At 63.6% G+C, this 21,007-nt stretch overlaps 4 protein-coding genes across 16 annotated transcripts; 1 reads left to right on the forward strand and 3 right to left on the reverse strand.

Annotated features, from left to right (window-relative positions):
- Positions 1-184: 184 nt before the first annotated feature.
- CTXN1 (cortexin 1) lies at positions 185-1,156 on the forward strand. Its single transcript, XM_034657674.1, has one exon. It carries the CDS (start codon positions 205-207, stop codon positions 451-453), a length of 249 nt encoding a protein of 82 aa, XP_034513565.1. The 5' UTR covers positions 185-204; the 3' UTR covers positions 454-1,156.
- Positions 1,157-2,485: 1,329 nt separating this feature from the next.
- On the reverse strand, positions 2,486-4,947 carry SNAPC2 (small nuclear RNA activating complex polypeptide 2). Its single transcript, XM_034657692.1, has 5 exons — positions 4,731-4,947; positions 3,971-4,090; positions 3,744-3,812; positions 3,234-3,513; positions 2,486-3,141 (listed from the first exon to the last, which is right to left on the reverse strand). Exons 1-5 carry the CDS (start codon positions 4,911-4,913, stop codon positions 2,810-2,812), a joined length of 984 nt encoding a protein of 327 aa, XP_034513583.1. The 5' UTR covers positions 4,914-4,947; the 3' UTR covers positions 2,486-2,809.
- TGFBR3L (transforming growth factor beta receptor 3 like) lies at positions 4,856-9,496 on the reverse strand. Of its 11 annotated transcripts, none has more exons than XM_034657685.1 (7): positions 9,181-9,496; positions 8,047-8,183; positions 7,656-7,964; positions 6,918-7,044; positions 6,668-6,826; positions 6,390-6,476; positions 4,856-4,976 (listed from the first exon to the last, which is right to left on the reverse strand). In XM_034657685.1, the coding sequence occupies exons 1-6, from the start codon at positions 9,458-9,460 to the stop codon at positions 6,391-6,393; spliced, it is 1,098 nt and encodes a 365-aa protein (XP_034513576.1). In that variant the 5' UTR covers positions 9,461-9,496; the 3' UTR covers positions 4,856-4,976; position 6,390. The 11 variants fall into 11 exon arrangements, with proteins under 11 accessions (XP_034513576.1, XP_034513571.1, XP_034513581.1 ...); XM_034657690.1 differs by lacking the exon at positions 4,856-4,976 and adding an exon at positions 5,816-5,949 and having other exon boundaries at positions 6,390-6,458; XM_034657683.1 differs by lacking the exon at positions 4,856-4,976 and adding an exon at positions 5,816-5,949.
- A 125-nt stretch (positions 9,497-9,621) lies between these two features.
- Positions 9,622-19,259, reverse strand: MAP2K7 (mitogen-activated protein kinase kinase 7). Of its 3 annotated transcripts, XM_034657678.1 has the most exons (12): positions 19,024-19,258; positions 17,252-17,299; positions 14,210-14,351; positions 13,958-14,024; positions 13,733-13,846; positions 13,527-13,646; positions 13,276-13,383; positions 13,002-13,181; positions 12,818-12,898; positions 12,559-12,701; positions 11,987-12,032; positions 11,719-11,853 (listed from the first exon to the last, which is right to left on the reverse strand). In XM_034657678.1, the coding sequence occupies exons 1-12, from the start codon at positions 19,145-19,147 to the stop codon at positions 11,719-11,721; spliced, it is 1,308 nt and encodes a 435-aa protein (XP_034513569.1). In that variant the 5' UTR covers positions 19,148-19,258. The 3 variants fall into 3 exon arrangements, with proteins under 3 accessions (XP_034513568.1, XP_034513569.1, XP_034513570.1); XM_034657679.1 differs by lacking the exon at positions 17,252-17,299 and having other exon boundaries at positions 19,024-19,256; XM_034657677.1 differs by lacking the exon at positions 17,252-17,299 and having other exon boundaries at positions 9,622-11,853; positions 13,733-14,024; positions 19,024-19,259.
- Between the last annotated feature and the right edge of the window lie 1,748 nt (positions 19,260-21,007).

Genomic DNA, 21,007 nt, shown 5'->3' on the forward strand with positions numbered 1-21,007 from the left:
TTTTTTTTCCCCCGCGTGCCTGTGGCGGCTTGCCCGCGGGCCGGGCTGGGGCGTAGCCGGGGTACGGAGGCGCGGGCGGGGGCTGGATCCGGGCAAGGTCAGGGGGCGGTGGCGGGAGGGGGCGGCGCAGGGGCGAGAAGGCGCAGCCTCATCGCCGCGCCCCCGGCCGGCCCTTCCTCCGCAGGGCGCGCGGCGATGTGAGCCATGAGCGCGACGTGGACGCTGTCCCCCGAGCCGCTGCCGCCGTCGACGGGGCCCCCGGTGGGCGCGGGCCTGGACGCGGAGCAGCGCACGGTGTTCGCCTTCGTGCTCTGCCTGCTCGTGGTGCTGGTGCTGCTGATGGTGCGCTGCGTGCGCATCCTGCTCGACCCCTACAGCCGCATGCCCGCCTCGTCCTGGACCGACCACAAGGAGGCGCTCGAGCGCGGGCAGTTCGACTACGCGCTGGTCTGAGCAGTGCGGGGTCTCTCTCCGAGGGCCGACCCGACGGGGGCAGCGCCAGGCTGGGATAGCGCTCAGGACCCGCCCCAGCGCCTAGCCCGAGGGGGGAGGGCGTTCCAGGCCCGGCTCCTCCCCCTCAGACCCCTCCCATCTCTCCTCCCGGCCAGGCCGGAGCCCCACTTCGTGCCTTTATCCCGCCCCGTGCTCGCTTCATAACTCGCCGGCTCCGCTGGTCCCCGACTGGGAAGAGGACCCCCACCCCCACCCCGGGCGTCTAGGTGGCTCTGCTATTGTCCTGCCGCCGAGCATGAGTGTCATGTCCATTCCTGGATGCGGGGGACCCCCGTGTCCCCCCTCCCTCCCCTGTGGTCTGGCGATCCTCACTCCTCCGCCCCCGACCCCCCCTTAAATGTTGAGCTGCTCCTGCGGGGCAGGCTGTCCTGCGCCCGCGGGGTGGACGCTGCAAACCCCTAGGCCCTGCGCGGCCTGCCCCGGAGACGGAGACTGGAGCGCACCCATGGCTGCGGTGCCTTCGGTGGGAGGAAGAGTGCGGGCAGGCTCCCCCGTACAGGCCAGCGTCCCTCCCTCAGTCACCACCTCTGCCCCTCATTGGCCCTCCTGCCACTTCTCGCATCCCCCGTGGCCTGCCCCACGCCTTCTCCCTCCTCCCTGCCAATGAGCCGCTGGTGTCAATAAAGCTATTACTGAGCGCTTACTTCCTGCCCAGCCGCGTGAGTTAGCGTCCTGCGCGTGGCCTTTCCCGTCAGGACCCCGAGTGAGCCCTCCTGGCATCGCTGTTGGACAGGCCGGGGACTAAGGGCCAGGCAGCCTGAGTGGCAGGATTCCCAGCCAGGCTGGAATTGGAACCCAGGTCTGAATTCCACATGCCCTTAATGGCTGCCCCATGCTGCCAAAACAGCCTGACCGAATTCTGGAGGGACTGACCTGTAAAGTAGCTCCCTTCGGCAACACGCATCACCAAGACCCACCCCGCTTTCCTTCCCTTGACTTGGGGAGACTGGGGGCTGTGGAATAATGGGACTAAGGGGGGACGGGGGGCCCTGGAGGGTGCCACCAAGAGCTGGCATGATCTCCTGGCACTGACCACACCCGCTCCCCCAAACCTCGCCCGGCCTGGCCCCTCCTGCCCGCCGCGGGACGGGCAGCACGGAGTGGGCTGGCTCAGCTTCACAGCCGCCGGGGAGACGTGTCTGCGCCCCGGGGGAGCCGTGTGCAGTGTGTGGGGAGATGCAAGCACTTCTATAAAAGGAAGGCTGTGTGAATGCACGGGCTCTGCAAACACAACCTACCAGCTCCCAGAGGACTTGTTAGGCTGAGGGGTGGGGGGAGGCAGTGCTTTGGGGGGACACCTGGCTCCCCTGCCGCGCCCTCTCCAGCCTCTCCCTGGATCTACCTATGCGGTCGGGCAGGCTGATTGAAGGGGGACCCCTTGTAGGGAGACCCGGCAGCATTTCTGGGAATTTGGGGCCTTTGGCAGCAGCCAGGACCCTTCCTCTACCCAGCTCGGCTCCTCCCTCCCTGCCCCTGAGGCCCCTCCAGCTCCAGCTCTCCCTCCCTCCCCCTCCTTGCTTTGCTAAGGCCACCTCAGGGGGACTTGGCCACCTCAGGGGGACTTGCCCCCCTCCCTCCGACCTCCTGCCACATGAGGCAGCCCACCCTTACCCTTGACCTGTACCTGGGGCTTGGCTCCTCCCACCTGGCTACCCCCCCTCCACCCCCGCCGGCTTCTCTTCATCTGCGTGAGGCGAGGTCACCTGTCCTGCAAACCCTGCACTCACACCTGTCAGGCTCAGGCCTCATCCTCCACACAGTCACCAAGGGTCCCCTTCACGGCCAGACCAAGGTCACTCCAGGTGGCATCGAACCAGACCTGGCAGTAGCAGCCCTTACTGATGACTGCCTTCCTCCCTGCATGCCCCCCCATCCCGCCCCCGGGACCCTGAGCTCCGGGCACTCCTACCTCTGACTTCTGGCACTTTGGGGCTCCACTCCCATTTTTAACTCATAGGAAAAAGGGAGCAAGACAGATTGACAAGAACTTTACTCACAGTTACAGGATACAGGATGTTGGAAGAGACAGGAGCTGGGGCGGGGGGGAGAGTAGTATTTGACAGTGACTTTAGCCAAGCTGCCCCCACTGCAGTTCCGTGGCCAAACCCCTGTATAGCTGTGCCGCTATTTCGGAGACCCCTGCAGTGTGCGTCATCTTAAAGGCCACCCCCTGCTGCCCACTGTCCAGGGACCTTCCACTAAGACTGGGTCCTCCTGACAACGCAGGGCCAGCCCAGGCAGGACTGAGGGCCAGAGGGCTCACAGATGTCTGCTGTGTCCTCCACCTGCCCGGCCTTCACTCTGCAGGGGTGGCTGCCTGGCCCAGAAATTCCAGGGGCACCAGGAACGGGTTCAGGGGGCAGACCCCAGCTGCTTGCCAAGCCGACTTTGGTTCACTGGTCCTGGCATTCTCAGGGGCCTGGGGCACGGCCTGGCTGGCCTCCTCTTGCCCCCTGGAGGTTGTCCCGGCGTCCTCAGCTCCGGGCGCCAGGCCCTCAGTGGCTGCATCGTGCTGAGGGGCGGTCAGGTGCGCGTACATATCCGACATGTGTTTAACCAGGGCATCGTAGGGCAGACGCAGCAGCTCCTCGGGAAGCGCCATGAGCAGGTCGAGGACCACCGCTGCCTCTGGTGGTGGACACGGACGACGGTGGGGTAAGGGAGGGGCGGGGCTTGCTACGGGGGCTCCCTCCCTCACAGCCCTTGCCCGCTATTCTCACCAGCTGCAGAAAGCTCAGGGCCATGGCACCTGCGGGAAACAGACGACAGATACTTGTAGATCTTCTCAAAGTCCACGGAGAAGTCTCCTTCCGCCGAGGGGTCAGCCAGGGATGCAGAGGGTGCCTCGGGGACCGGGCCATTCGTCTTAGGGGCGGGGCCAGGAGTGTCCTCCCGCCCCCCAGGGGTGCTGAGCGGCAGTAGCTTCCCGCGCGCCTGTGTGGGCTTGGGGGGCTTGGAGTGCAGGAGGCTGACGGGCTCCGTGGCAGCGATGGTGAGTACCTGGCAGGAAGAGAGATCAGGGAGGGAAAGGGGGAAGGCCTGCACCCCGCTGGGCCCTCCACCTCCACCTGCTCACCAAATCCTGTTACACGTAACATACAGGAGCTGCCTCTGAACCGGGGGTGACGGGCCACAGTCACTGAGCGGGCGAGAGGCAGGGCCCAGGAGCCAAGTCCCCCTCATTTAGACTTCTATGTAACACCCCCATCCTGCCCCTGCGATGACTGTACCTGTGAGAAAGCCACAGTTAGGGCCTCCTCCAGCGGGCCTGTTATCTTCTCAGCCAGATCCATCCATACCTGGATGGGGCGACCAGAAGGCACACGGTCAGCCTAGGGATCAAGCCTCAGGGGTCTCCAAGCCCTGCCCCTCCTGGGGACTCCCCTGACCAGGTTATCCCCCCAACACCCACACCATGCCCCAGGGACCGGCCTTGGGGGGCCTTGTCCTGCCTCACCTCAATGGGGGCCGGGGTCTGTGTTTCCCGGCGCCTCGGACCCTGAGGGCCACCGGGATGCACCCTCTGAATGGCCTCCCGGACCACACGGCCCTTGAGCTGCCGCAGGAAGTCCCGGATCTGGAGAAGAGAGGAGGAGGCCGAAGAGGCCCTATATAGGCCCAGGGTTGGGGAGAGAGGCCAAAGCCTACTGCCTGCTCCAGGACCGGCACTGCTCCCTTGCCTCCCGCTACCCCGGTGTTACAGGTCTCAGTGACTCTACCCCGGGGGGCTCGGGCCCAGGCCCTAAGTGAGACCAGCCACCCCATAAAGATGTAAGGCCCAGGCCAGTTCTGTTTCCTCCCCGCACCCAGGGCCCACCCTCTGCTAAGTGCTACCCTGTTCACCTCCCCGCTTCACCCACTCGGCCCCGTTTCCGGGCTTTCACTTCGGCCTCACTCCCGCGGGGTCCTGCTGCCCTTTCTGCCCTGACCCGGGCCTCTGCTCCGTCTAATTCGGAGTCTGAACCCTCAGCCTCTCGCACGCGCGGCCTCCACCTCGCCTCGCCCTTCAGTCTCACGTATGCCCCGCCCACATCCAGCCTCTCCCCCAAGCTCGCCCCGCCCCTCAGCCCGGCCTCGTCGTCCCGCTCCTCAGCCTCACGTATGCCCCGCCCACACCCAGCATCTCTCCGAAGCTCGCCCCGCCCCTCAGCCGCAAGTATGCCCCGCCCATATCCTCTCCGGGTCTCCAAACCCGCTCCCTGCCCGGGACCCCTCACCTCCGCCTCGCTGCGGCCCGGCAGCTCTCGAGCCAGCTCAGCGGCGTCCGGCTCCGGCTGGCCCTGCCGCGCCTGCAGTAGTCGTAGCAGCTGCCGCTTCTCGCGGGCGCTCCAGGCCGCGGGGCCGGTCACCTCGCCCAGGTAGCGCGCCGGGGCCGCTCGCCGCCGCTGTGGAGGCTTCATGCCGGCGAGGGCGGTGTCGGCGTTCCCGGCCCGTTTCCCTGGTAGGCGGGCTTACGGAGGCCGCTGGGGTCAGAAAGCACGGCGCGGAGGCGGAACCAGATGGGGGCGTGGCTCCGCGTTTGCGGCCGAAAAGAACCGTTTAGATGCGAGAAGATGTGGGCGCGAATGAGACAGCCCCCTGCCTGCATTTTATCTCATCCATGAACTGGAGCCGAGAACTTAGATCTCCTGCCCTCCCTCCATTCCTGGATGAGATAAAATGCAGGCGGGACGACTCCTACTGTGTGCTTTCCTTCTCCCAAAGGGGCGGACCCTGGCAGGAAGGCAGCTGTTCAGTGGTAGCCAAGAACCTGGGCTGTGGGGTTGGCCAGTCCTGAGGACCTAGAGCAAGTCATTTGGCCGAGCCGAGCCTCAAATTCCTCATTTGTAAAATGGAGCTAGTAGTCCCGTTCAAGGGAAGGGAGGAACTCGGATAGGAGACCTTTTAAGAGCTCTCGACTAGACGGAGAGGAGACTGGAGCAGAGGCCAGAGGTCGAGGCCCTAGCAAGGGCAGGGCCCAGGGTGGAGGTGGAGAGCCAAGAAAGCCTGGCTCTGGGGAGCCTGCAGGAGGCAGGTGGACAGGTGCAGGGGTTGAGGAAGCAGGCGGAGCTTATTAAAACGTTAGCAGGTGGGGTTGGATGTCCCTTTCTCTTAGGGAAATATTCCCTTGGGTCTCCCCTGCCCTCCCCCCATCTGCATACGTATATATGGGTGTGTGAGCCCGGCCCCCAAGTCCTGGTCCGAGGCCTCTGCTTCCTGCCCCCTATACCCGCTCCAAGCGCACACGCAGACTTCCGAACTCAGCAGGTCAGACTAGATGTTTATTCTGAGCCCAGGTGGGAGGGTGCGAGGAGGAGCGGGTGGGGGCGGGAGGGTTCAGAGCAGAGACAGTGGTCCGGTCGGGTCCGAGGTCGACCGCGGCCGGTCCAGTCCTGGCGGGCCTGGTTCGAGGCCGTGGCTGGTGTGTCTCAGGACCTTGCTGGGGGTGCGCCATTCCTGGGGAGGGGCTACCCAGGCTAAGCGAAAGAGAGGACACCATGCAGGCCACCCCCTTCCCCGCCGGTCATTGGCCTCCTCCGTCAGTCTGCGGGAGTGAGGGTGGGTGCTATGTCTGAGGTCTGAGGACCCTTCTTGTGACACAGAGCCCGAAGTTGGCCGTGGGTGACGCAGTGCCCGAGTCTGAATTCCAGCCACCAAATTTTGTGACTTTTGACAAGTTACTTCATAGAGTGCCTCATGTTTTTCATTTCTAATGTGGGGATAATAATATCTACCTGAAGGTTGTTATGGTGATTACATTAATTAATAGGCATGAAACCTTCCGAACACTCCCTGGCACAGGGAAAGCCTATGAAGTAATTTTCATCACCTCCTCCCTCTTCCAGCTGTCCTACCGGCCCCACGTTACACGCCTCCCTCCCCCCCCGCTTACTTGCCTCACTGGGACCTCCTGGGCTGGGGGCCGCTGGGCGAGTCTCTCGGGGCCGGACCTGGGGTTGGGGGCACTGGAAAGGAGAGGCAGGCTGCGGAGCAGTAGCGGTTGCTGCGCATTGGGCCGGGGCAAGGGCGCCCCCTGGGGGCTGCTGCGGGCGTAGCGCAGGCAGGTCTAGGGATGGTCGGGCCCCACCCGCTGGGGGTTGCGGCGATCCGGGGTCGCGACCCGCGGGAATAGGCTGGGGGCCGGACGCAAGTCCCGGCGGGCGGAGGTTGGTACCTGAATGCGCACAGACGAGGCCGAGCCCGGCGGCTAACGCGGCGCCCAGCACGAAGGCAGCCAACACCAGCGCCACCACCGGCGCGGGCTCTAAGGCCGCCGGGGCCGGGGCGGGAGGATCGGGGCGCACGGCTCTGCCGGGAACGCCCTTGGATGGCCCTGTGGGAAGTACAACACAGAGACTGGGCCCAGGCCCCGGATGTCCTCCCTACCGCCCTTCCCCGACCCCTGCGGAGAACTGCGCGCTCACTGGGGGGTGGCCGCGGCACTGTCACCACGATGGGCTGCGTCAGTGTGTGCAGGTGGGGGCTGTCGGCACCCAGGCTCTCGCCGCTGCCACTGCCGGCGCCCGCGCACGCCTCATCCTGAGGCAGACACTGTGGGGAGGAGGAGGCAGGAGATGGGGATGTCAGGCCCCAGGATTCAGGGACCTGTCCCCGGGGTTCCGGAGAGATCTAAGTGTCCAGCTCTCCACTGCAACCAAGAATCGCACCAGTAAGCTCCTGGAAATGCGACCCCCTGAGAGGCCCCCGAGCCCAGCCCCTAAGATGTACAAGCAGCCAGCCACCCAGTCTGTGAGCACTCCAAATTTCAGCCCCTCAAGGTCACACCACCCGGTTCTCTGAGAATCTTGGATACCCAGAAGTTTGGCACCTTGGCCGCCTCTGCACCGAGCCACCCAGCCCTGGAGGAACCTGAGAGTCCCGCCCCAGGCATCCCAGAGCAAGCCGAGTGTTCATTCCCTGTCCCCTGGGGAACCCCTGGGCAGAGCCCCACAGGCCCCACTCTTGGTCCCTGAGCCCAGCCACCAGCCTGAGAGAGACCCAGTGACTCTCCCCAGATCTGAGGGACCTCCGTCTCCAGGCTCCAAAGCGTCTGAGCCCTAGATCCCCAAGCTCCAAGGGGTTCTTCCTTCAGAAGCCAGAGGGCCTGTGCCCAGCCCCCGACTGGCCCAAGCACCAAGATTCCCAGCCGTGCGCCCGCGCACCAGCGATGGCGGCGGCAGCGTCAGAGGCGCAGGTGTCCGGCGGGCTCCGCGGAGGCGGCGGCAGCGACTCAGCTGGCAGTGCAGGAACTGCACGGAGGCGTTGAAGACCGGGCGCAGGCGGAAGCTGAAGCGTGCCGGACGGGTAGCGCCCGGGCGCGGCGGCGGAGGCGGGAGGACGACTGAGGAGTCGGCGGGGCAGCCCCCGCGCAGGAGCGCCAGGGCGGGCCCCGGGGCCGGGCGCGAAGATGGTGTCACCGAGCAGCGGTGCAGGACCAGGCCCCAGCGCGGAGACGGACGGGCCAGGGCCGCCTAGAGGGCAGGGGCGGGATCAGCAACGGCCGTCCCCGTCCGGTCCGGCCCGACCCGGCCCCGGTGCGCCCCGCGTCCACACCTGCACGAACACGCGGCTGTCGGCCGGGACCTCGAGCGGCCCCGCGCGGCGCGGGAAGGCGTCCTCCGCGTCCGACAGCTCCAGACTGAAAAGGGGTCGGCGCAGCCAGGACCCAGGCGCCGCGGGGAATGAGGGCGCTGGCAGGGAGAAAGGATGACACAAAGGAGATCGCGCTGCCCCGTACCCCTCCGGGCCAGTGAAGCAACCTCCCCGCCTCCTTCGGAACATGGGTGCTGTCGTGGTCAGGGATTCACTCGTGCTGGCTCCGCGCCCGCCTCACTGCTGGCCGAGTAGGTATGGTATGTCCCCTGACCGTCCCATGTGCCCAGTGGACGCCACAGCCCCGCAGCTGAGGCTGGGAGCAAAGCTGCGCGCCTCTGGGGAGGAGTCCCCCTTCCCAGACCTGGATTTCTCCACCCAGAGCGGACCAGGGAGTCCCTGACCGGGAAGCGTTGAAGGGTGCCTGATGGGGGCGGGGAGGAGGTAGTCAGGCTGGGTCAGGTCAGCTCCCCAAGGGGCGCACGGCTGCTCTGTGGGGCAGCAAGGCCAGCTTGGGGGGAAGGGTGCTGCCCCCCCCTTTCCCTTCCAAGGGTACTGTTACCAATGGGGAAGGGGAAGAGGAAGGTGCTTTCTGCCCGTCTGGCACAGCTGAAGCCCAGCCAGGCCACCAGGGTCTCGGGCTTCTCCCTTTGTCCTGGTTCCTCACTCCCAGATGGAGCGCAGCAGCAGCACAGGGTGGGGACACACATGCCCACCCTCCCAACCCCCCTTTTTTTTTTTTTTTTTTTTTTTTTTTTTACCCTCCACCCCCCCACCCCCGCCTGAGGGAGGCACTCTGCTGGGGTCCTTGTCAAATAATGTCCTCAGACATTTAGGACGATCCCCAGACACATTTCCTAAGCATATTTGTACACTGCTCACCCACAGTCACTGGCCTCAGCATAAGTGCGTGCTGGTGACACTGAAGAAGTTGGGGGACCAGAACCTGGAGACACGATGCAGAGGCTGCGCCCACCTCCCACCCACCGGTTCCCCCAGGCAGCGCTGATACCGTCGAGCTGAGAAACAGTCGAGCTGAGAAACGGCAACACGGGGATGGCGGCGTGATGGGCCGCGTCCCCAGGCTCTACATACCAGGCGGTCCGCTGGGCAAGGAGGCGACCCCGGGGAGCAGGGCCAGCAGCAGGAGCGTGGCAGCCAGCATGCTGGACCGGCAGGTGGGCAGGTGGCCCCGTCCTCGGCTGTGCAGCCACCCCAGGAAGCAAGGAGCGGGGGCGGCAGACTGAGGGGCATTCATCAGAGCCCGTGCCCAAGGTCGGCCGGGGATTAAGGGCTCCTCTCCGGCCAACCTGTGGCTGTCAGGGTGGCGGGGAGGGAGGTCCCGCACACCGGTCGCTCGTGTATCACTACACATACAACTCTACGGGGTGGCACGGCTTCAGTTTCCCCTGTGCCGAGGCCCCATCCCCCGGAACAGCATGGCTCCCCCTGCGCCCCCCCAAGGTCAGCGCTCACAGCCCCTTCCCACCTCTTGCTGCCAAGGCCTGCCAAGCTCAACACACACCACAGACTCCGTGGAAGAAAAGGGAGGGGTTTATTCTCAAGCGTCTACGGATTTACAAATGAGGGCATTTCGTTTTAAAAAGGGCTGGAGGAATACTGGCGACCAGAGAAGGGGTTGTGGGCTGGCGGCCTATGCTAGGCCACCCCAGGCCCCTGCCTGCCCACTCCACCCTCTGCCTGGTCAAGAAGGATGGCTGGTGACTGGCGACAGAGGGAGAGGACAGGAAAGAGGCAGAGGGGAAGAGGAGGTTCCCCCAGAAACCCCACTTCACACGGAAGCGGGGCAGGGGCGGGCAGACGCACTCACAAAACAGAAAATAGTTAAATAAAAATAAATCCAGGTGGCTGGCCCAGGGCCTCAGCTGGCCCTGCGCCCAGCCACGGAACCTTCCAGCTACCCACAAAGGCCTCCCTGCCCCCCCTTGGCTGGGCCAGGTGAGGGAGGGTGGGGGACCAGGCCTGTGGGCCCTGCACCCTGCCCCCATCCCCTCACAAAGGGGACCGGGGCAAGAGAAGGCAGCACTTCCCCTCCCGGGTGGGGGGCACAGAGCAGAGAACTCGAGTACTTTTGAACATGCGGCGTTCTGTGAGTGTGGAGCAGGAACGAGAGTCAACAGGACAGACAGGACACAGTGACGCCTAGGCCTAGACTGCGTCCGCCACGTCCAGCCACGCTCCTCACCTTTGGTGGTTTTGTGGTTCTGTGGGTTTCTGGTTTTGTTGTGTTGTCCACTTGATTTGCATGCATCACCAACAAAAAGGAAACACACCCCCTCCCCTTCTGGCTGCTGCAGAGTGGGGCGGACTGGCCAGCTCTGGGAGAGTCAAGGGGCGCTCAGGGGCACTCCAAGGGCGTGACTGCCTGCACACGCCCAGCCCTCAGCCAGCCCCACCTCTGTCCTGTCACACGTCCTCGAACCCCCACACCCGCCCCTTGCACCCTCCATCCCTGCCTCCCCGGGGCCCTAGGGCCCCACTCCTGCCACCAACCCCCTCCACCACCTCCCTGCCGCAACAGCGTCCGCTGCCCTCACCGTGCCCTGCGCCCGCCTTCCCTGAAGGCCACCCTGTGTGGCCATGGCCCCTTGGGCTCCCTCCACGCCCCCTGAGGTCCTCAACTCACTCCACCGAGCTGTGGCCAGTCTCCAGCCCCAAGGGCTGGCCCCGAGGGAGGAGGAGCCCCCCAGAGCCCACCTTTGGGGCTCGTGCCCCCCCCCCCGCCCCAGACACCTGTATCCACAGGCAGTCAGGGGGCTCCACCACAAGCAGCTAAGCATGACTTTGGTAAAAGTTTCTGAAGGTACCGACAAACCCCGTGAGAACAAGCTCTTTGCCCCCCCACCCCAAACACCCCACCAAGTACAATAAAATACAATAAACTCCAAAAAGGACCCCCTGAGATCAAAGAGAGACAGAGAGAGAAAGAGAGAGAGAGAGAGAGACCAGCCCACGCCCAGCTGCAGCCGTAATGCCCAGCCTGCCTTCCTGGGGCGAGGACACCGGCCGACGGACTCGCCACTGCCGGAGACTTAAGTGGACCCAGGAGTCCCCGGGGCGGTGGGAGGGCAGAGCCCGGGTGTGGGCCAGGAGAGAGGCAGAGGCAAGGAGGGAGAAGGGGAAAGCCAGAGAGGTAGACAGGGGATGAGAGAGAGGGGGGATGGAGGCAGGGAGCATGTCTGCAGTGGGAGGCGGGAGGCGGAGGGAACGGCACACGGCGAGTGGGGGGGAAGGGGCAGGACGGGCAGGCGGCTCTCTCCCGGCCCCTGGGGGCCGCCCCGGCCCAGAGGTTACGACTGAATAAATAGCGAGTCTGCTCGTGGCCTGCTGTCTTCCGTTCACAGTGTCTGTCAGGGGGACGCGCACGGCCGGCTGACCCCGGGAGGCCGGCTGACCCCGGGACGGGAAGGGCTGGGGCCTGGCGAGCCCATCTGTCCACGGCTGGTGGGCAGGGGGTCGGGGGTGGGTCGGCACCCCCTACTTTCTGTCCTCAGCCCTCAGCAGCCGTCCAGGTCCCAGGTCTCCCCTGGCGGGCAGCTGGGTGGCCAGGTGGGGAAGGGGGGCCTGTGGCCATGCCCCCGGCCCCCGGTGGGGCTGGCCGCCACCACGTGGCTACCTGAAGAAGGGCAGGTGGTGCTGGCTCAGGACTCCGCTAGTCCTCGGTGACTCAGTCTTCGCCATGACGTCCTTGAACCAGGACGCCACGTCTACCTCCAGCATCTCGTAGCGCTTGATGAAGCTGTGTTCCTGCGAGGGCCGAGGGGCGGGGCTGAGGGGCGGAGCTGAGGGGCGGGGCCGAGGGGCGGGGCTGAGGACGAGGGAGGCTCAGGCCCCGGGGCCTCTGGATGGGAGGGGGCAGGGAGGGGCCCCAGGTACTCACAAGTAGCTTATTATACTTTGGTCTCTTCCTGTGATCCTTAGTAAGGCTGGAGGAGAAGAGAGAGAAAAGAGAAGTAAGAGCCCGGGAAGGAGAGGCCTGGCTGCCCCAGGAACTCAATTGTCCCAGCTCTGAGACAGGGGTTTCCAGAATCTGTGGGAAGGAGCTGCTGCTGCGTGTGTGGCCCTGAGCCTCTCCTGAACTTGGGAATCCAGCCTGCGACGGACGCCCACACTGGACTGCAAGGTGCTCATGGGAGAGATGAGTGGGACTCTCCCACGCGACAGGCAAACATGGTCAGGACGCAGGCAGAATTCTGCTGGCTGAGGCCGGATGCACAGAGCCCTTGGCGCTGGGGCACATCTGCTGTGCACAACCTCGCGCAGCAAAGGGCCAGCTCAGGCTGGGCCGAACCCAGCTCCTAATGCTCAGGGCCAGCTCCTGCCTGCGTTCCTGCCGTGAGCACCTGCCTGCTCGCCCACGGCCACCACGCTTCCACAGAGGGGGACAGGGGCTTCTCCATTCCCCTCCGCCCTGAACCTCCTGAGCCCAGGCGGGGGACAGGGGCTCCTCACCAGTCTTTGACGAAGGACTGAAAGTCCCCTGAGAAGCCCATGTGGCCGGGCAAGAGCGGGGGCTCTTCCTGCAGGACTTTGGTAAGGACCTCAAAGTCTGTCTTGCAATTCTTGTAGGGAAACTGTCCCGTCGCCAGCTCCACCTAGAAGAGATGAGGGGGCTGGCCGGGCTGAGGACGGGTTCCTCCCCTCCCTTCCCACCTCCCTCTGGATCCCAAGGAGATGCTGCCCCAGCCGAAAAGGCGGGGGGCCCACTCACCAAGGAGATGCCCAGGCTCCACACATCGGCCCGGATGTCGTAGTCTGGCTTGGTGGGGTCCGGAGGGTCTATGCGCTCCGGCTGCCGGTGGGAGAAGGGGAGGCTGTACCCCTGGGGTCAGTGCAGGGGCGCCGCCCAGGCCCCCCACGCCCGCCCGCCGAGGCGCTGCGGGGCTCCCACTCACGGCCATGTAGGCGGCACAGCCGGCGCTGCGTGTCTTGGCCTTGGAATCGACGAGACGGCCGCTGATGCCGAAGTCACAGAGCTTGATCTGGCCCCGCTCGTCCAGCAGGATGTTCGAGGGCTTGACGTCACGGTGGATCACGCCGTGCTTCTCCTTCAGGTAGTACAGAGCCTTCACGATCTGCAGCGAGGACGGCAGGAGGGCACCGGTGACACGAGGACGGGGCCCGGGGGAGGGGGTCCCGGCCGGCCCACATCCCTGTCCGGCCACTCACCGCCACCGTCATCTTGCCCAGGATCCGCTCGGGGATGGGGCCCTGCACCCGCTTCTTGAGCTTCTCGGCACACGTGCCCATGAGCTCCATGGCGATGAAGACATCCGTCTGCGGGGGCAGCGCAGGGAGGCTTGGGCGCAGCTGCCCCCCTGCCCCCCCCACCCGGACTCCGCCCTGGGGGGGCACAGCCAGAGACCAGCAAGAAGACTCGCGGAGCCCTCGGCAAGGCCGCCCGACGGGCGCGGACTCACGTTGGTGATGAAGGTGCCGAAACACTGCACGATGTAGGGGCAGTCATGGCTCTTGAGTACCACGTCCAGGTCCATGAGGATCCGCTTGTTCTCCTCCTTATTCCCGGAGCGCCGCATTTGCTGCTCGGACGGCCAGGAGGGCATTAGTGCCGGGGTCTCGGGGAGGGGCCCCACCCACGGCGGGGGCCCACCCCGGCGGGGCTCACCTTGACGGCGATGACGTGGCCCGTCTTCCTGAAGCGCATCTTCCACACCTGGCCGCACGTGCCGCTGCCCATCTCCCCCAGGTTCTCCAGATCGTTGATTTCTGCCTGGTAGCGCTGGAAGGACAGCCAGAGCTGGAGGACCCGCCAGCCCTCGGCACTGCCCCCCCTACCTAGTCCCGCGGCCCGTGTTGCCCACCCCCCAGGGGGCCAGGGCAAGGGTGGTACCTGGCCCCCGATGGTCAGGTAGCCCGTCTGCTTCATGATCTCCTGCAGCTTCTGGTCAATCTCAATGCTGGGGGGACAGGTAGGAGGGCCCGGTGGAGGAGGGTCCCAACCAAACTGACGCCACCCCAGTCCCCAACACACAGGGGTTCCCAAAGATTTAACCACCCTCCTAGGGCAGGCAAAGTGGCCCTCCCCAAACCGACCTCCCTGCCCCCCGGCCACGGGCCAGCTGGCCCCTTTCCAACAGCTCACCTCTCCATGCTGCGGGGCATATACAAGGTTGACGGAAGCCCCAGCATGTTTCGGGGCCGGGCAGGGGGTGTGGGGTGCTGTGGGGAGCTCTCGGAGGACGGTGAGCGGCTGCCCCCATCATTGGCCAGAGGGAGCTGGAGGGCTGGGGGGGGGTGAGAACCAGGGGTGAGAGGGGGTTAGCCACCACCTGTCACTCTGGGGCCCTGGGGCTCTGGTCTCCCCCTCCCTGACATCAGGTAGACCAGCACAGACCCCCCCACTCCCCACCCCACTGGGCTGGAAGAGCTAGGGTCTCCCTGACCACTCTCAGGGTGCCTTCTCCCACCCCCCTGACCTGGAAGAAGATGGAGTGGGCTTGCAGGGAGGGGTGATCCCCAGAGGCTGAGGGATTGTCCCCAAGTCTATGCTGACACAGGATCACGGCCCACAGACTGATGACATCCTTCAGCCAGGCAGCCTTCCTGATATGTCCCTTTCCTCCCCACCTCTGCCCAGGAAGCAGGCCCAGGGCCACAGTGCCCACACTCTGGACCATGCGAGGAAGGAATGCCCACCAGGATCAGCCTGGGTTCTGGCCCTGTTGGCAGCACTGAACTTGGCTGCCCCATAAGAATCAGGCAGACCACCCCAGGGAGACAATGGGCAAGGCCCCCACACTTCCGGCTGCCTTGCCCCATGTTCTGTTCCAGGGTCAGGGAGGGCCACACTCTAGCCAGCAGGCTCATCTCTGAGCCTCCCAGCTTGGCCTGCAAAGCTGGGGCCAATGGGTCGGGACAGGACCCCAGGCTGGGCCTGTGTCCTGTGCTGGGGTAAGGGGATCCAGGTGGCACAGCCCCTCCAAGGGCCGGTACGATGGGGGAGGGGTGGGGAGTGGGCCAGGCAGTGGGGTCTTCTCAGCAGCCTGCATGCGGACAGCTTGGGCATGCTACAGGCAGGCGGGCAGGCAGCGGGCAGGCAGCGGACACCCCAGGACGGGCAGGCGGCATTCGGGGATTGGGAGGGCAGGAGACAGACAGACAGATGGGAGCCAAGACTTGGGGCCCAGCTGCCCAGAGGAGGCACTGCAGAGATAGGCCAGACAGGGGCCCGGGACAGGACAGTAGGTTCCCTGAGGGGCTAGGATCTGCCCTGGCTGGGCTGGCAGTGGGGTGGGAGCAGAGACCCGTGTGGCCCTTAGAGAAGACAGATGATCTCCACTGAACCCTCGTACCCCAGAGGCCCTGCTGCTCCGGAAGCGGGTCCCTAGCTGGGTAGGGCACTGGCTGAAAGAGTCTCTAAGTGGGGCCAGAAGAGGACCTTCCCACGGAGAATGGCCAGGAGGCCTGGGCCTGCCACTCTCCCACAACACTCAGCTGATGGCCCCTTCTCTGCCTACACCCCCTGGCACAGTCCACGCTTTTCTCCCACAGTTCTGCAAGCGCCTGGTGATGTGGGCCCAGCGAGCCATGGACAGAAACAAATATGCTTGAATTGCTGGCATCTGGGTACTTTCTCCGCCTTATTACCCGGGCCCCTGACCACATCCAGAGTGAGGGAACAGGTACACAATCCCAGCCGGAGTGTGTACGGAAGGGACCCGGGTCTTGCTAAGGTCTGCTCAGAGCAAAAAAAGAGCTCCGGGGACCCCAGGGAGATGGCCGGGCCCAGCACCCTGCCCTGGCCCAGAGGCCTCACCTCCTGTGCTCCCTCTCTGCTGCTCTAGTCCCTGGCTTTGTAATGTCCTTGCTTCACTCCTCTGTCATGGCCAGAGTCCTAATCCCTCCCTCTCTGGCTCAACCACCTCAGGGGCACCTGAGGGGCCCTGCATGCTCCCCTGTACCTGGACTCTCTGGGGATACTGCCGGGCTCTCGCCCCCTGGGGGGTATCTGGGCCCCTTTTCTGCCCTGTACGGTCAGCTCCTCTCTGGGGTGAGGACCACAGCCCTACCCTCTCCACACTTCTGGGTTGGGGGGGGAGATGGTTCCAGTGGCCCTACAAACTGAAACACGGTAGGGACCTGAGGGGGGCCGGTGTAGGGTGGCTAAGGTGGGGGAAGGGAGGAGGGACACAAAGGCCCTGAGAACAGAGGTGGTGACAGGCCACGCGGCAGGTCAGGAGGGCACAGTGAGAGCAAGAGGCTGAACGAGAGAGAGAACAAGAGAGCACATGGAAGCACATGGCTAACAGGAGCCACAGATGTACCAGGCTGTCAGTCCAACACAATATGCACGCACACACACACACACACACACACACACACACACACACACCTGCCCAATCTAGTTCCACCTACACAAGGGCCACCAGGGCCAGACCCCACCCAGATGTGTCTGTCTCTCTTGCTCTCGCACTCTCTTCCACACACACACACACACACCCCTGCATGCATCGGCCCCAGACCAGCTCGCAACTGCACTCAGGCCCTGGCTGCCTGCTCCCTCTGCCTTCATTCACAGGCTCCCTGACTCCCATGAGCCTGAGCTCAAGTCCCAGCTTCTCCAGAGGCCTCCCTGACCGACCACCCCCTGCAGAACCAGCCTTTTCTACAAGGCGTCACTGCTTTCTCCACTTCTCCCGGACCGGGAGAATGCTCGCTGTCAGTGGGCGTCAGCCACACGACGAGGGGCCCTTGGTCCATTCTGTCTGCTGCTGTGTCCCCAGAGTGGGGCGACACGTGTTCACTGTATTGTTGAAATAAATCAACAGGCACAGCCTGATGGCCTGGCCCCACTTTCTCTCTCTCTCCCCCTTACACGCGCACGCACACACGTGACGTCTCACAGGCGGCAAACTCCCAGTGGGTAAAGGAGCCCCCTTCCTCTTCCAGGGAGTCCAAACCTGAGCCCACCAGGAAGGGAGAAGCGGAAGGTGAGTGGACACAGAAGAAGAGGCCAAGTGGGCCGAACACTGTTGATCATTGATGGTGTGGAAGGAGAGGAAGTAAGAGTGACAGAGCGCGCGCACACACACAGCATGGGGGGACAGGGAGGGCATTCTGCGGCGGGGCAGCGGTTAGGTCAATGGTGCAGATGTCCAAGCGACGATGATAAAAAGGCTGGTACCTGCTCGTTGGGACGGGGCAGGAGCAGGGCTTAGAGTGATCACAATAACTGGATGGGGAAAAGGAAGAAAAAAAACAACACCACGATAAATCACAACAGAAACAACTGATTTGTCCAAAAGAAAAGAAATCAAATCATAACAAGGAAAAGGGGGAGGCGCGAGGCACCAAATTGCAGAGATGGGTAGAAACCGACAGAAATGGGAGGACTGGGAGGATGGGATGGAGCTGACACAGACACAGATGCCTGGAGGGGGCTCCTCAAGGGCCTGCCCGCCGTGGGTCTCACCGTAACTCACTCTGCACCTGGGACAGCCACCCCATAAGGCACCCCTGGGCCCATACCAAGCCCTGTCTCATCCATGCTGGGGCTAGGGGAGGCAGCACGGCAGAGCCCAGCAGGGACCCTCCAGTCCTGGGAGGGCTTTCTGCCCCAAGGAGGAACCCATACTACCACAAGTCAGAAGAGGGAGGGATGAGGAGTGGACCGCACGCAGGAATTGGGGGCGGTCAGGCTGTGAAGGTCAGGCTGAGTGAGCAGGGACTGACTGCAATACCCCGATATGGGGGTGTGTGTCCCCTCCTACCAGGACGACCCCACAGGGAGCTACATAAGCTACAAGGATCGTATCAGAAGTACAAAGGAGGGCAATTTGCCAGCTCAGAGACACGAAGTGTGCGGTGGGGTGCTACTCAGCAGGTACCTGATGCCCTCTGGCTGAGAGATTTGGGGAGGGCGCTCTGTGGGACGTAACAAAGAAACAAGACAGTGGTCGTGGTAGTTCCGGGCCCCTGTGAGCATTGGGGGAGGGAGGAGCAGCTTCTGACTCCATATGAAAAGATGCCAGGGAGGTAGTCACTGAGATAGCAGGATCAGAGACAAGTATACGTGGGCTGGGAGGTCGAGATATCACCACACTGGCCTCAGGTATCCCTAGGCCAGGTGAGTGTGGGTGTGCAGGGAAGAGGAAGTCACCTGAATCCAGCTGAAGAAAAGTTGCCAGGCTGGGGGCTGGGTGTGTATTTTTGGAGAAGCTAGACAGTCCCCAAGATGGTGGCAGTGAAACCAGTCAGAGAAGTCTGAGGGGACCTGGTGTATGTGGGTAGGGTGTGCGTGGGAGGGGGCCTGCTAGGCCCAATGACAAGGTCCCAGCCTGGGAAAAAGGGATTACCAGACACAGTCACAGGGAAGGAGGTCAGAGGAATAAGGAGTTATAAGTGGTCAAATGACCTCAGGTGTCACCCGGGCCAGGTGTGCGTGTGTGTGTGAGTGGATCATCCACCGAGCCATATGACAAGGACCCAGGTGCGGAAGGGGGAAAGGGGCCTCCTGCCAGGCACTGAGATGGCAGGAGCGAAATCATCTGGTCGGAAGGGGTGTCCGTGTTTGCGGGGAATCTGGATGTGGTCACGGTTGCATGGATTAGGGGGAGCGCGGCTCCGGGTAGGTGACGGTGACAGGGGCTCCGAGGATCACGGTGAAGGGGCGGGTCATCAGGTGGGGGGCCTTGCCTGGTGCCGGGTAACTGGGCTCGCAGGCCGCGTAAGGGGGAACCCCTACGTTGGGGTAGGGCCTCCCGGGAGCCCGCGGCCCCACGCCCCCCTGGGTCACCGTGACCCTCTCCCCGCGAGCCGACAGCAGGGGGTATGGGGTGGAGAGGAGGAGGAGCAAGAGCGCCCCGGAAGCGGGGGCGGGGCCTGACGGCGGGGGCGGGGCTTCCCGCGGCGCGCGCCCCGCCCCGCCCGCCCCCTCCCCCACGCCGCCGTGCTTACTGGGCCTGGGCCGCTGGGGGCTGATATCCAGGTTGAGGTCGATCCTCCGCCGGGCCTCGCGGTTCTCCTGCTTCAGCTTTGCTTCCAGGCGGGACAGCTTCTGCTCCAGGGAGGACGCCGCCATCTTCCCCGCCGCCGCCGCGCACCGCCCGGCCGCCCGTCAGTCCGGCAGACAAACACCGCACTGCGCCTGCGCTTGGATGACCCCGCCGAGCCGCCGTCTCTCCCTGCACGGCGCATGCCCGCGGCGCGCACTCGCCCATCCCTCGTGCCTAACCTCCGCGCATGCGTGCTTCTTCCCAACCGGAGGGATGATGCCACCTAGAGCTCGCGTCTGGCAACGTGCAACTCTTCTCATCGTGATGCGCACGCGCGGATTCCGAGCGCACTCTCGAGAGGCGCTGTGTTGAAATCCATTCACTGTTCTGCGGAGAACGGCGGGCGGGGAAAGCCACGCGCCTGCGCACGGAGGGGTGGACGCGAATTCGCGCGTGTGGCCTTTGCTGCGCATGCGCAACCTTGGCTCTCTCCTCTGCCGCTGTTGCTGGGAGTAGTTTATTGCTGTGTAGTCTCCCCAGCCTCGTTTTTGCTCTTGCCCGCCCGGCCTGTTCTCTGGCACCCACGCCCTCTCACAACTGCCTTTCTCATCTGGGACAGTGCTTCATTAGGATCCCTGTTAGGCTTAATTGCTGCCTCCTCACCATAATTAGGCGCCCGTGGGGAGCCCTTTCTATTTCAGCAAGCTCAGGGTTGGCCAAGGACTGGCGGGAGGGGCGGGGTAGGGCTCAGTCACCATAGCGGCCCTAGGACCAGCGGCATGACCCCTGATCTCGACCACAGGGCCAGGGTCATGGCTAGAAGAGTTCCAGGTCAGACCCAAATGGGGTATTTTAAGACTTTCCCTTATCTTCCCGCCCCGGAATGTGAGCCCAGCTCTTGGACGGTGCAGAAGATGGGCCTTGGTGTTAATGTGCCTCAGCCGGTCTTCCCCGCGGCTTAACTGGTCTGATGGGTGCCTGGGAAAATGTCCCCAACTGGAATCCTGGTTTTCGGAAAGCAGCTTGCCTCTGCTCTCAGTTGCCAGAGAGAGGCTCGCATTTTGCAGACACCGCGTGTTGTCCAGTCCCAGGAAGTCAGGGTCAGGCAGGCTGTGCCATATGCCCTACCTGCTTCTCGTCCAGCACAGGAACACTGGTGGGTGTCGAAGGCTTGTGGGGACTCCTGTGGTCACAACTTATGGGTGGAACAGATACGAGAGAGTGAAGTCCAGAGAATTAACAAGAAATGTGAAGGAAAGGGGGTTCTCCAGAAAAAAGCTAGGCAGATGGTGCCACCTAATTTCTCCTAATAAGCCGAGATCTCTCTGCCTCTTCTTCCAGGACAGAAACTCACACCCTTGATTCTGGCACATGAGTGTCATTGCTTGCTTGTAATTGGTCTGGTGAAATGGAAGGCTTAGACAACAGAAGTGGATACCAGAGATCAGAAGTTTAGTTCTCATAATTTGTATTGTTTATTAAGCACCCACTGATAGATGGTCCCCCACACAGGGAGCATTTGAAAGACAAGGCCCTGCCTGTGCTCAGAAAAATGTAACCTCCACAGCAGGTGTTCTTAATCCTGGAGTCTGCCATCCTTAGGATGTCCATGAATGGCCCTCTGGGAAATCTGGGGGACTCTGTTGACTGCCTGAAGTTGCTTTCAGGACTTTGCACGTATGTGTACCTGAGCATTTTCCTGGGAATGGAGGTGCCTGGCTTTTATCAGATGTTCAAAAGGTCTCAGACTTAAAAAGGGTTCAGAATCCCTGCTCTGGACATCCAGATTCTGTAGGCCCACAATTCCCAACATACAGGCCTAGGACTACCTGCCTCAGAATTACCTGGGATGCTTATTACAGGCAGGTTCCTCCCTCCACCCAGACCTGAGTCAGTCTTTCAGGGGTGGAGCCTGGGATGTTTTGTTTCGGGGATATTGATTTTGA

This window comes from Ailuropoda melanoleuca, chromosome 4 (genome assembly GCF_002007445.2).
Source record: "Ailuropoda melanoleuca isolate Jingjing chromosome 4, ASM200744v2, whole genome shotgun sequence".
NCBI lineage: Eukaryota > Metazoa > Chordata > Mammalia > Carnivora > Ursidae > Ailuropoda > Ailuropoda melanoleuca.

Coding starts and splice junctions, on each gene's coding strand:
- CTXN1 (XM_034657674.1), top strand. CDS start 205: ATGAGCGCGACGTGGACGCTGTCCCCCGAGCCGCTGCCGCCGTCGACG.
- SNAPC2 (XM_034657692.1), bottom strand. CDS start 4,913: ATGAAGCCTCCACAGCGGCGGCGAGCGGCCCCGGCGCGCTACCTGGGC. Junction 3,514..3,743: donor TAACTGTGGCTTTCTCACAG/GTACAGTCATCG, acceptor TCTTCCTGCCAG/GTACTCACCATCGCTGCCAC. Junction 3,142..3,233: donor CCCTGAGCTTTCTGCAGCTG/GTGAGAATAGCG, acceptor GTCCACCACCAG/AGGCAGCGGTGGTCCTCGAC.
- TGFBR3L (XM_034657680.1), bottom strand. CDS start 9,460: ATGTGTAGTGATACACGAGCGACCGGTGTGCGGGACCTCCCTCCCCGC. Junction 8,184..9,180: donor CTTGCCCAGCGGACCGCCTG/GTATGTAGAGCC, acceptor TCTCCCTGCCAG/CGCCCTCATTCCCCGCGGCG. Junction 7,965..8,046: donor ACAGCCGCGTGTTCGTGCAG/GTGTGGACGCGG, acceptor CCTGCCCTCTAG/GCGGCCCTGGCCCGTCCGTC.
- MAP2K7 (XM_034657677.1), bottom strand. CDS start 19,147: ATGGCGGCGTCCTCCCTGGAGCAGAAGCTGTCCCGCCTGGAAGCAAAG. Junction 14,025..14,209: donor ATGCCCCGCAGCATGGAGAG/GTGAGCTGTTGG, acceptor CTGTCCCCCCAG/CATTGAGATTGACCAGAAGC. Junction 13,384..13,526: donor TCGGCACCTTCATCACCAAC/GTGAGTCCGCGC, acceptor CTGCCCCCGCAG/ACGGATGTCTTCATCGCCAT.